This window comes from Bactrocera tryoni, chromosome 4 (assembly GCF_016617805.1).
Source record: "Bactrocera tryoni isolate S06 chromosome 4, CSIRO_BtryS06_freeze2, whole genome shotgun sequence".
Taxonomy (NCBI): Eukaryota; Metazoa; Arthropoda; class Insecta; order Diptera; family Tephritidae; genus Bactrocera; species Bactrocera tryoni.
In genome coordinates this window covers 51,523,645-51,535,740 of record NC_052502.1, presented here as the reverse complement: position 1 = coordinate 51,535,740, position 12,096 = coordinate 51,523,645, and the positions used below count along the sequence as shown (strand labels likewise).

Sequence of the window (12,096 nt, the reverse complement as noted above, 5' to 3'; positions counted from 1 at the left end):
TTCAGGTGTTGCCAAAATGGTTATTAAAACAATTAAGTAAAAGCTAAGAGCGTGTAACCGAACATTTTACACTCTCGCAACTTGCAAGAACCAAAGCCAGAGAAATACCTTGAGGTGCAAAGCATCAACGAGAATACTGGAATTCCAGCTCATATAACTCATACACAGACCGACATATTCGACCATAACCAATCATATGGAGTAAAGTCAACCGGATGTTAAATGTTTGTTATATGGGGCTAGGTCAAGTTTTCGACCAATTTTAACTGTTTTAGGCACAAAGTGTAACAGTGTACCAGAAAAACATGTTCTGTCATTTTCATTGAGATATCTCAGTAATTGGCCGATATATGCGGTATAAAGTCAGCCGGATGTTCGAATTTCTTTATATCGGGTATATGGGGGCTAAAGGAAATATTGAATCAATTCAACCCATTTTTGAGACACAGACATACTATTAACAGGAAGGGATTCTGTCTGAATTTCAATTATATATCTCACACCCCGACCGAGATTTTCGGTAAAAATCAATGATTTATTATCTTAAAATATTTATTTGGAAATTTGTTGTCTGGTGTATTTGAATTCCCTCACAGAAAAGAGAAAAAATAAAAAGCTCAAAGAGTCGATTATCATTTCATACGCAATGCACTTTAACAACAATACATATGCATTTAATTGCTACACATACATATACGAGTGTAGTCGTCACACAATATTTTTAATACGCGGGAGCTTCCATTCACCGTGCGAGTAGTTAGATGAAAGTAGCTGGTTTTTAGTCTGCTAATGAATTTTCAGAAGTAAACAAGAAATGAAAGAAGCATTTTATGTACATACATAAATACATATTTTACTGAAACGTCAGAATATTTTAATCGTTATAAAATTGCAATAATTTGAGCTAATCAAAGCAATTAAAAGTATTAAAATGGATTATACAGTAAGTAAATAAACTTAGAATGTGATGAATGGAATAACAAGGCATGTACATTACATGTAATTATTATTGCTTCAATTAGCCAACGCCCACAGTTGTTCCCGCAGCCCCTTTTGACGCCTCAGCAGATGCACAGGCGTTACGCGCCGCAATGAAAGGTTTCGGTACGGACGAGGACGAAATCATCAACATTCTTACCGCTCGTACAAATGCCCAGAGGCAACAAATCAAGGCACAATTCGAAACAGAGTTAGGCCGTGACTTAATCAAGGATTTGAAAAGTGAATTGGGTGGAAAATTTGAAGATGTTATTTTGGCTTTAATGACACCACCAGTTGAATATTTATGTAAGCAGTTGCATAATGCTATGGCTGGCATGGGCACCGATGAGGAGACACTCGTCGAAATACTATGTACCAAAACGAATGAAGAAATGCATGAAATTGTTGCTGCTTATGAAGCAATATATGATCGCCCGCTGGCGGAACAGATGTGTAGTGAAACCTCTGGTTTTTTCCGTCGTTTGCTGACACTCATTGTCACAGGAGTACGCGATCCCGCAGGCACTGTTGACGCGATTAAAGCGCACGAAGATGCCGAGGCCTTATATGCGGCTGGGGAAGCCATGTTGGGCACAGATGAAGCCGTCTTCAATCGTATTATGTCGCACAGCAGTTTCGCACAATTGCGGCTCATCTTCGATGAATACAAAGAGCTCTCCGGACAGACTATTGAGCAAGCAATAAAGCATGAGATGAGTGGTGCGTTACATGATGCAATGATGGCGATTGGTAAGTGTGAAATTTCGCAAATAATCTAAACATATGACTCATTTACGTATTTTTTTAATTATGTTATAAATCATTATAACAATATACATTTGAATGCACTTATTTTATGCAGTTGAATGCGTTCAGTCACAAGCTGCCTTTTTCGCCAATCGACTTTACAATGCCATGAAAGGCATGGGAACAAATGATGACACTCTAATTCGAATAATTGTGAGTCGTTCCGAAATCGATTTGGCGAATATCAAAGATGAATTCGAACGCATTTATAATCGTACATTGTACAGTGCTGTTGTGGTAAGTAAACAAAAGCGGTGCAAACGATGATGAAACTTCTTTAATCGAATCAAACTCTTTTCAGTCGGAGACGTCTGGAGACTACAAAAAAGCCTTGACGGCACTCCTTGGCGGAGCTTAGAAGTCGATAACCTTACATTGATATTGATATCACTGAATGGGTTTCAATTACTTTTCAAAAATGAACACATCTCATTTCCGTTTCCAAGCAAAATATCAGCTTTTACTGAAGTAATCTGAAGTTTTTTAACATGTATCAATGTGAAATTTTGTTAAATTTGATTTTGAGTCTCAAATATTAATTGAATAAAAAATGGAGCTACTTTTAAACTGGGTGGTTTTGTATCTTTATTTTGAAAATTGCTTATCATATTATTGTTAATTTTTAAACTCTTTACTTGAAATACAATTTATAAGCTTTCTTTTCCTTAATCGGTAGGTAGTTCTCAATTTCATTGGGTACGGTGAAAAATGGCGGTGGTACCTGAAAAACAATATAATTAGTATTTGTAGACATATTTTATATACATTTCTTTAAGCGCTAACATTTTTCAGCTCACTGTATGTAGCTTCACGCTTCGTATACTCCTTAAATATATAATTATTTTCGATCTCGTAATGAAATCGCGTATCGTGCATTTTGAGCAACACATTATCGACGCGTAGGAAATGTCTAAGTAATATGAAGAAACCCGACGGCATAACGCGCTGAAAAAAATATGAATTAATTTAGTTGCCTTCCAAACCAAACTAACAACTTACAATTTTCACTGAACATGACGAAATCCCATTGTCATGCAATTCGTCTTCGAACAAGGTGAGATCATGATAAAAGAGTATTTTCTCACGTTGCATCAGTTTGAATTTATTCAATGACATATCGGAATTTTCTACACGAAATTTCTCATTTAAGGTACCTTGGTAGTCGGTAGTAAAAGTCCAATCAAATGGTTTGAATTTTTCTTCCATATGACAATCAGGTCTGCTCTCCTTCCATTCTTGAGCACAGGCAACTTGCAGTGGCTGTTTTCCATTTTCAACCAAGCGTAATGAGTCCATCGGAAGGAATTCTAAAAGTGCGCCATCTTTGTGTTTTAGTGACAACTTATTTTTGTGGAACACCATATCGGGCAGGTGTGGCAGTTCAAGTGCATAGCGATAAGTACATAACTCACAGCAGTCATCTTCATGTTGTGTGCAATTGTCATCTTGACCCTTTTTGCAGATACTTTTAAGTATATGTGATTTGAGGTAGCTTATGTGCCAATTCTGAAAGTCAATTGTCTCGCTGTCAACTGGTAAGCGGGGTACCAATTCGTCCTATGGGCACAAAATATTAGTAACAGTATATGGTCCACTTCTGCTTAGGCACTTACCTCCATCATACTTATAATTTAATACGGATACTTTATACAATTTATGCGTTTTTGTGGTTTATAATTTGTTATTTCTGCACATGAATTATATTTTCGCCAAAGAAAGGCAGTTCATATATGTAATTTACAAATTTTGTTTTTATGCTATTTTATTTTGCGTTGACATTCGCTTGCAGTCGGCAAAGCCGCTTTTTCAGAATGTCCAGCGCTTACCAGTTGTTGTAGTTAGAAAGATTGTTCAATTTTTATTTTGAAAATAAATCCATAATTATTTAAAGTAACATTTTAGATTTTGATATGACATATAGTTCCGAAATGTATATATGTACATATATTTATATACATACATATGTATTTTTTTAATTATTTATTTTAACAAGTTCTGAACATATCAGAAACAGCTGACTAGGTGCAATCAATTGTGAATTTGTATACTTTGTTGTGATCGTGCTAATCATCACATTGCGCCATTGTGGTAATAAACATCATATTGCAGCAAAAATAATTGATAAAATAAATAAAAATAAAATAATGGTATCAAAAACTATTGACATGGACTCGAGCGATTCCGATGATGGAGATGATGAACAAATGCGTCAGTTCATGGAAGCGGCGGACACCACTTTGTTAACTAATACTATGTTTCAGCAGACCGGAAAACAAAATCCCATGAAAGGGAACACTCCTGAAAAATCGGATCAAAGCGTTTTAGAACAAAAAGGTTACTTACATTACTTACTACTTAAATTAAATTAAATTATTTTGAAGACTTTTGCAACTGTAGGGCCAAAGTCAAACCGCTATTTGCTAGAAGATCACTTGGAAGCTAATTTAGACTTCATTGCGACAGAGTCAACACAGAAGTTTCTCGGAAAGAAGCTTTCCGAGCTAATTGCGAAAAATTTTGAATTTTGTAATATTGGCACTCTGTCAAAAGTTCAAAAAACGAGAAGAAACCGTGTTACACTGCTCGCAGGAGCAGATTGTTATGTCAACCCCTATGAAGACTTTGAATTCGAAACTCAAGGCCCAACACAGCGGCCTGCAATAAAAAGAAGAAAAGTTGACAGTGAAGAAAAGGAACAGTCGCCAGAAGAACTCTTTAACTTGGCATCAGTAACTGCTGAAGACATCACCAGCGGAAAGCTAATATACGGTTGGGCGTCGAAACCCGAACGAAAAGAAAAACATTTTCACTACAAAAGTGATAGCGTTGGTACTCTCCATTTCAAACCAGTTGGAAATGAGTTCACAAAGTTGCGTAGTAAAAATAAGTGGAATGAAACAAAGATAAAACAAAAAACAAATTTAAGATTAGCATAATTTTTATCTATCTTCTCTAATTAGGAGAAATAAACTTTAAAAGACTAATTACTAAACGCCTTAATATGTTGTTAATGGCTATTTACAAATCCATTGTGCTACCAGTATATCCTGCGTGCTGTACAGACATGTGTGACTGACCCTCGAGCATGCTTAGCACTCCAACGCCACTTTGTGCACTAACACCTCCTGAATTGGGAATGTCCTGCATACCGCTACTCAACACACCGACATTTGTATCATTAGATGCCGGCATTTCAAGTATATTAAGGAAATCGCCTTCTTGAAATTCCTCCTTTTGCATACTTTGACTCTCCTTCATTAGTTTATCATACTCTTGAAGAACACCATTGAATTCTGCAATTTCACTCCGATTTCGTGCGACCAATTGATGTTTAAAATAGTTATGCACATTTGTTAACGACGCATTTGTTAAAGAATAGTACGCCTTTTCCAAGCTTTTCACTTCAACTTCATTTTCCATTTCAAGCTGTGGATTGTTGGCGTGTACTTCGCGAATCCGTTGCATAAAGTTACGCATAAATTCCTGCGCTGCATCGGCGAATAACACTAAGGCCGATTCGGAAATATCTGTGAAACCACATACACGAAGTTGACCACAAACTGCCTTTCGTAAAGCAGCACGACATATTTTCGGGTTGATTTGAGGATATGACTGTGGTACACCGCGCGCAAAGTTGCTTTCAATTGGCGGTATAAACCATATTGGCTTAGCAAATTTATCATCATTGATAAAATCTGCTGCATTTTCAGGTGGGAAGTCAACCTCAGGTATCATTTGACAAGGATTTAGCAAGTAATTCGATGTGCCCTGTAAATGCAAATTAAAATCCATAATACAAGATATACATACATGTATGATATTACCGATTTGTTCGAATAGGTGTCAATAAGCGATTGCAACATTTCAGTTTGCTTCATAACTTCTATTGTTTGTGTCACCAAGGGATTTTTTACCTGCAGTTCGACACTAAAATCAAAAAACAATATTTACATTAAGAATAAATAAAAGCAATGAGTTTTACCATTTGTTGGCGCTGGATGGCAGTTTCTCCTGCATTTCTTCGAGTTTTGTGCGTTTTGCTGCTACAGGCACCATTTTTTCGGTTTCATTTTCCTTCACCGATGTTTCTTTTAGTTTTCCCCAAAGTTGTCGCGGCATAATTAAATAAATTTTTGTTGTGTGTTTGACGGTCTTCCCCTTTCTGTAAAGATGCCGTTCACAATAGTTTTTTTCATAATTTGTTCATTACTCCGAATAATTTTTTAACAATTTTGAATATTTTTTTATGGGAATTATAATTTTTCGATTTTGTATTTAAGAACAACCATGTATGTTTTTTATATATGTATGTATACACATTTTTGGGATTTAATCACTATCGGTTAATTTTTGATTATAAGCTTTCATATAAAATTATATATTCAGCCTTTTATACAAAACAATACAAAAATGAATACGTGGTTGCAGGCGTTCAATAAAAACCTTTGTAAATAATGGACACTATTGTGAACTTTTTAATTTTTTCCAAGTCGTGAATGACAGACCTTGTCCACTTTGTACTCCGTGACACAATAAAAATTAGTTTATAATAAAAAGTATTATAAATGTATAGAAATTAACATTAAAGTAAGAGGATAACTAATTTATTTGGAAGTAGTATAATAGTTTAGTTAAAATGGATGTGTCGGCATTGCATGCACCTGTGGACTTTAATAAGGTAAATAAAGTTCGTTGCAAGCGGTACTTTTATTTTACTTAAATATTTGTAGTCTTTGGAGGAAATGTCGCCGGAGGAAAGAATGCGTGCCGAACATCAATTGATGCATGAAAAGCACAAAGGACATGAGGCTATGCATTCAGAGATGGTGCTTATTCTTTTCATAACCCTAATTGTGGCACAGGTTATTTTGGTGGAATGGAAAAAACGTCACTACAAATCCTATTCGGTATTTTTTATATTTGCTATGCACTTAAGTATAGATGTGAAAAATATCCTTCAATCCATTATAGGCAGTTACACTGCTTGCCATGTGGATTATACCACTAGTGATATCGATCTGTTACAATTTCATACGATTTGTTATCATTTGGACATTGTTTTCACTGTTAACGGCATTTGTTATCAAAAAAGCAGTTAGCAAACCAATACAGCGCACCACTCCGAGGTAATACAATTCTGAACGTTGGCAGTTTGGCACTAAATACATTATTTTCAATTTTTGCAGATTAGTGTACAAATGGTTTTTACTAATATATCAGATTAGCTATTTTTTGGGTATTGGAGGCTATATTGTGATGATGGCTACATTTGTAGGCTTCAATTTTATATTTAATCAAGGTCCTAATGTTTGGATGGACGCAGGATTGATGCTTGTTTTCTACGGTCTCTATATTGGTGTACTAGGTCGCGACATATCGGAAATTTGTTCAGAGAAAATGGCGGTACACATAGGGGTAAACTCGTGAATTTTTAATTTATGTGTATAGAATTGATTACAATAATGTATATGTTTAGTAGAGGGCACAATAGACCCTAGGTCGCGGTGCATTACCTCATAACATTTATCTATCTATCTATCTATATGTTTAGTACTACACACCGCAAGGCATACCGACCCGCCACCTGGACAACAACGTTTGCGCAATTTGCGGGAATCAACTGCTGGTTGGCGTGAAGGAGGAGGGTATCTTTGAAAATACATATAAGTTGTCCTGCAATCACATATTTCATGAATTCTGCATTCGTGGCTGGTGCATTGTGGGTAAAAAACAGACCTGCCCTTACTGCAAGGAAAAGGTTGATCTGAAAAAGATGTTTTGCAATCCGTAAGTCAAATTTCGTATAAAACTAGTCAATTGTTGTTAATTTGTAATTTAATTACAGTTGGGAAAGACCGCATGTACTTTATGGACGTTTATTAGATTGGATTCGATGGCTGGTGGCTTGGCAACCACTTATTTTCTTCATTGTACAAGGCATTAATTGGGCATTGGGCTTAGAATAGAACTCTTCTAGTCATAACTTGAAACAAAGTAAATCACAGCAAAATAAATTAATTAATACAACATCAAAAACTCGTTACTGTATTGTAGTAATGACAGCTTGAAGTAGTAGCATGTAGTTCCGTCAGGTTCGTATTGTCATATAGTGCCAGAACCCTAATAACGAATTATATTGAGTGCTACGGTACACGTATAAAAACTGAACTGCCTAGAAAAAAATTTATTTTTTTAGGGAAATTCCTCCTTGGATTATTAAGTAAAACATAGTTAATTTAGTATTAATATGTATGTAAAAAACTTATTTATTCTTTATTTACATTGTACAATATTATATTGTCACCTTAATTACTTAAAGATATTCTGCAGCGCAGCATATAAGGCTTCAAATAATTTATTACAATATTTCTATATTTAAGTGTGTATGTATGTATGTTTAGTAAATAATAAATATTGAAATTTCTTACGACATTAATACATACATATGTATATTGAAACGCATTTTTACCGATACGCGCACATTAATAGATCCGCATACACCGTAAAAATATGTGTTAAATTAATCACTTCCGCTGCCTGACTGCGTTTATCTGTCGCTACTCGCTACTCCTGACCATCATTTGCAATGATTTTTCACCTTTTTTTTCTTTAAAAAACATAATTTTCCAGTTGATAGCATGCATATAAGACAAAATAGATGTAATATTGTTAGCAGTCGTATAATGCATAATGTTCAATGTGAAATAAATCAAAAATATTTTTTCGTACTTATGTATTGTATGTTTTGAAAACGTATTGAACTTTGAAAGAACGTTCTAATATTCCGATCACTTGAGAAACTCATGTATGCTTGCAACAACAGCGGCGACGCCTATAAAACACTTAATATGAGTACACTAAGGTTCCACAAAAGAAACTAATAACCAGAAGCACCGATCATGCTACGAATTTGTTCAAATGACAGCCAGAAAGTTAATGACCATGGTGCCATACGTATCCAGCAAGGTAAGAAGCCTTTATAAAGAGCAGCGAAACCTTCCTTATTCACTGTCTGACGCAGACAATCGATGGAGCCTTTATAGAGTAGACCCCTAAAAATATACATACATATACATATAAGTATAAATAGTGAAAAGAGAAATTTGTTTTAAGTTTAAAATCACTATAATTTCAAAGCGACTCTTACCTGCCCTTATCATCTGTCGGCTGATTCATTATACGTGTCTTCACCACATCTGCCGGCGTGCCCATAATGGCAGCTACAAACCCAGCACATATGGAGGATAGTACATGCACAGTATGACAATCGGGCATATTCAATTTGATCATAATCATATGCTTGATAGTGTCGTATGTTGTAAGATCTCCGAGATTGACAAGTGCCGCACGCTGTACATTTGGAACGCTGCCTTTCCAGAGACCCGCTACACCACCGCGGCGAACAATTTCTTTGAAAGCATGTGCTGCGCCATGGACACGTGCCGGTTCCCCCATTAAACGACGTTTGCCCTCCATTTGAATTTGTACCTTAACTAAGTCGGCTGGTGATGCCAACCATTGTGCAACTGCACCTGCCGATACACCACAAAGCGCCGACTTCCACAGCGGCAACGTAATTATGCCGTTTTCATCGTTACCCAATTTACGGCGCAGAAAGTCATAGCTGCATATACGCACACCACTGTAGTATACAAAATATTAAAAGAGGTTAATGTTAGGAATTTCTCCGAATGAAATCACATTATATTTACCTGTAAACGACGTGGCGATAAAGCGCTGGCGTGACACCTTGCCACAACTTCATTGTGCCCTCTTCCCTGACAATGCCGAACGCTGTCGCCAACATGCCACGATACTGCTTGGTCCAATGACATCACCATAGAATCAGGGAGAGAGAAGGAGAGTAAGAGGAGTAGAATGAATGCACTACGCCCCAGTCGGCAATTAGAGGTAACGAACAGACTAATGAATAAAACATTGACTTACGTATACTTATGGTTATGGATGAATAATGGAAAAAAGGTATGCAATGGACGAATTATTAGGATGCAGGATTTATTGAAACGAAAGCACGAACACTTCTCTGAAGATATACTTATGCGACTTTAAAATCGAATACTGATATAATTATAGACATAACACATATGCATAAATAATAATTTTTACCGTTAAAACTTTCAAGTATAGAAATTTTGTGGACATTTTGAATAAATAATTTAAGCATTCTTATAAATCGGAATTGCCGCTGTCAAGCGGATATTTATGCACTCGTTTTAATTATAAAATAAAACAAAAATTGCTTAACACTTGAGATAATAAATATGTATATGTATATTATGTTGTCACTTTTTTATAGTTACCTTTGGTTTAACGCCTAGGTCGGTTTTTAAGCTGTTAGCAGCTGCTTCGCCTTGTATTTGTAAACGAGTTTTGGTGAGATCCAGTGGATACGTAGTTAGTTCTGCTACGGAAGCAGCAACAACGGATACTACATAAGTACAAGCAAATGAATCTGCATAATCATACTTGACGGGACGTAACTGATTCCTTGTTGCAGGTCCTGCTGGAGGCGCCGGTGGAGGCGACGGTGGTTCGCCTGCCGAATTGCTTTGTGTTTGACTTTGCATTATAAGGCTTTTGCTATTACTCTTTTAGTCTCGATTTCTGTAAGAAAATAGTAATAATCTACTCATTATTTCGTTATACATGTTTTTAACAATTTTTAATATCACAGAACATTTTCTAATTATTTGATGACTTTTTCTGAAAATTAGTTATATAATTTGTTATAACTAATAATGTTTTGTATATGAATTTAATATGTACATACATATATGTATATATGTTAATACATAAGTATCTTACAAAAAGCATAAAATAGTCACTAAAGATGCTGGGATAATTAACTTCTTAATAAAAAATTAAAATAAATTTTTTGAGAAATTCAAATATTAAATGCAATTCATACTAAAATATTTAAAAAATAAACAATATTTGAGAAGTTCAAAGTACACTTCATTTTCATATACAAGTAATAAAGGCAAAATATATTTATCCAATTGCTTTTCCACATCAATAACATGCCTTTCATAATCAATTTGAACAGGCCCCTTTATTCCAATTTGAATTTTTTTACTTCTTATCACAGGTTTAAATATAGCAAATTATATACAAAGAGGGTATAAGAAATTGGCACTGATTGTGTGATATTTTGCATGTGACCCGATCTGATCAAATATTTTGATTACGATTACGTCTTGTTGTACATGTACTAATAATGAATATGTACATATGTAATTACATATTGAACGTACTACATACAAACTGTCCTTCTTTAGGAGTTTTTTGAATGCAAGTTAAGTTTAAATCTTTATCGTTATCATTACTGGTGGGTAAGTATGCTAATTGATTAAGCATTTTTTCTAGTTATATTTAGCAACTTTCACTTACAATTTATCACAATTCCACTTTACATAATGAATCCCCTAAAGCAATCGAATCACAATCAGACAATTTAACTGTGTAGCACCACTTTCTTGCAGACACTCGAATACCTTTCCACAGCGCAATGTATTTGATAATAAGTGATTTGATAATAGATTTGATTCTTATCAATATTTCACTAACCTCTGTCAGGAAAGCAAAAAAAAATTAGTTATAAAACAAAACTAAAAACAAGAGTCTGTTCGTCGCTACTCATGGCACAATACAATATGCCGATACCTAACAAACACATGAAAACTACTTTTTAGACAAAACGTCAAAAGTAATGAACATAAAGGCGCAATCCCAAAAGCTACTGCAATACGGATGGCAAAGTCATCCGTCACAACACAACGCGTGTAATCATGGGCAAGAAATAAAATGTCATATAACAAACACATTTTGTTAATTATGTCAGTATGTAAAAATTTTGTATTTTTTATTTTGCATTTTAATATTAAATTTTTTTGCCATTAAATTTGTAATGAAATAAGAACACCTTTTGTTTTATGCACCTATATTTTGAAATGTACTAACACTTTTCAAGATTCATGTGCTGAACACATAAGGGCACAGTTATTTGGACAGCTGCACGACTACATAACCGTGTCCATAAGAACGTGTGTATTTTAATATTTGACAGATGTCGCTGAAGTCTGTCGCTCTCTTTGTGTTCAGGTGGGTTTTCGATAACCCCTACAACAAGTGGGTCTACGTGAACGCAATGAACCAGTCTTAACTGAGCGAACTGGGCATAAATTTCGTACATCTTTTCGTGAATAGTTTATGCCGCTAAAACCAAAATTATTTTTAATTTAAAATCAAATACTTTTTCTTAGCTCCATGAACTTCACTTTTTATTAT

General features: G+C 35.0%; 6 protein-coding genes across 11 annotated transcripts; 3 read left to right on the top strand and 3 right to left on the bottom strand.

Annotated features, from left to right (window-relative positions):
- Positions 1–603: 603 nt before the first annotated feature.
- LOC120774246 (annexin B10-like) lies at positions 604–2,355 on the top strand. Its single transcript, XM_040103711.1, has 4 exons — positions 604–943; positions 1,023–1,731; positions 1,844–2,025; positions 2,090–2,355. The coding sequence occupies exons 1-4, from the start codon at positions 932–934 to the stop codon at positions 2,144–2,146; spliced, it is 960 nt and encodes a 319-aa protein (XP_039959645.1). The 5' UTR covers positions 604–931; the 3' UTR covers positions 2,147–2,355.
- On the bottom strand, positions 2,346–3,559 carry LOC120774247 (TIP41-like protein). Its single transcript, XM_040103712.1, has 4 exons — positions 3,402–3,559; positions 2,788–3,345; positions 2,572–2,733; positions 2,346–2,509 (listed from the first exon to the last, which is right to left on the bottom strand). The coding sequence occupies exons 1-4, from the start codon at positions 3,408–3,410 to the stop codon at positions 2,420–2,422; spliced, it is 819 nt and encodes a 272-aa protein (XP_039959646.1). The 5' UTR covers positions 3,411–3,559; the 3' UTR covers positions 2,346–2,419.
- Positions 3,560–3,742: 183 nt separating this feature from the next.
- Positions 3,743–4,788, top strand: LOC120774248. Its single transcript, XM_040103713.1, has 2 exons — positions 3,743–4,122; positions 4,186–4,788. Exons 1-2 carry the CDS (start codon positions 3,933–3,935, stop codon positions 4,722–4,724), a joined length of 729 nt encoding a protein of 242 aa, XP_039959647.1. The 5' UTR covers positions 3,743–3,932; the 3' UTR covers positions 4,725–4,788.
- Positions 4,709–5,939, bottom strand: LOC120774245. Its single transcript, XM_040103710.1, has 3 exons — positions 5,771–5,939; positions 5,613–5,715; positions 4,709–5,556 (listed from the first exon to the last, which is right to left on the bottom strand). Exons 1-3 carry the CDS (start codon positions 5,905–5,907, stop codon positions 4,807–4,809), a joined length of 990 nt encoding a protein of 329 aa, XP_039959644.1. The 5' UTR covers positions 5,908–5,939; the 3' UTR covers positions 4,709–4,806.
- Positions 5,940–6,268: 329 nt separating this feature from the next.
- LOC120774707 (RING finger protein 121) lies at positions 6,269–7,939 on the top strand. Its single transcript, XM_040104441.1, has 6 exons — positions 6,269–6,466; positions 6,519–6,695; positions 6,760–6,914; positions 6,975–7,203; positions 7,340–7,575; positions 7,634–7,939. Exons 1-6 carry the CDS (start codon positions 6,425–6,427, stop codon positions 7,752–7,754), a joined length of 960 nt encoding a protein of 319 aa, XP_039960375.1. The 5' UTR covers positions 6,269–6,424; the 3' UTR covers positions 7,755–7,939.
- Positions 7,940–8,023: 84 nt separating this feature from the next.
- LOC120774706 (mitochondrial uncoupling protein 4) lies at positions 8,024–11,466 on the bottom strand. 6 transcript variants are annotated; one of them, XR_005705258.1, is made up of 7 exons: positions 11,200–11,466; positions 10,110–10,413; positions 9,501–9,604; positions 8,936–9,430; positions 8,683–8,840; positions 8,519–8,620; positions 8,024–8,395 (listed from the first exon to the last, which is right to left on the bottom strand). XR_005705258.1 is itself a non-coding variant. In XM_040104437.1 (7 exons), exons 3-7 carry the CDS (start codon positions 10,374–10,376, stop codon positions 8,577–8,579), a joined length of 1,068 nt encoding a protein of 355 aa, XP_039960371.1. In that variant the 5' UTR covers positions 10,377–10,413; positions 11,200–11,303; positions 11,377–11,463; the 3' UTR covers positions 8,518–8,576. The 6 variants fall into 6 exon arrangements, 5 of the variants coding, with proteins under 5 accessions (XP_039960371.1, XP_039960370.1, XP_039960372.1 ...); XM_040104437.1 differs by lacking the exon at positions 8,024–8,395 and having other exon boundaries at positions 8,518–8,620; positions 11,200–11,303; positions 11,377–11,463; XM_040104436.1 differs by lacking the exon at positions 8,024–8,395 and having other exon boundaries at positions 8,518–8,620.
- Between the last annotated feature and the right edge of the window lie 630 nt (positions 11,467–12,096).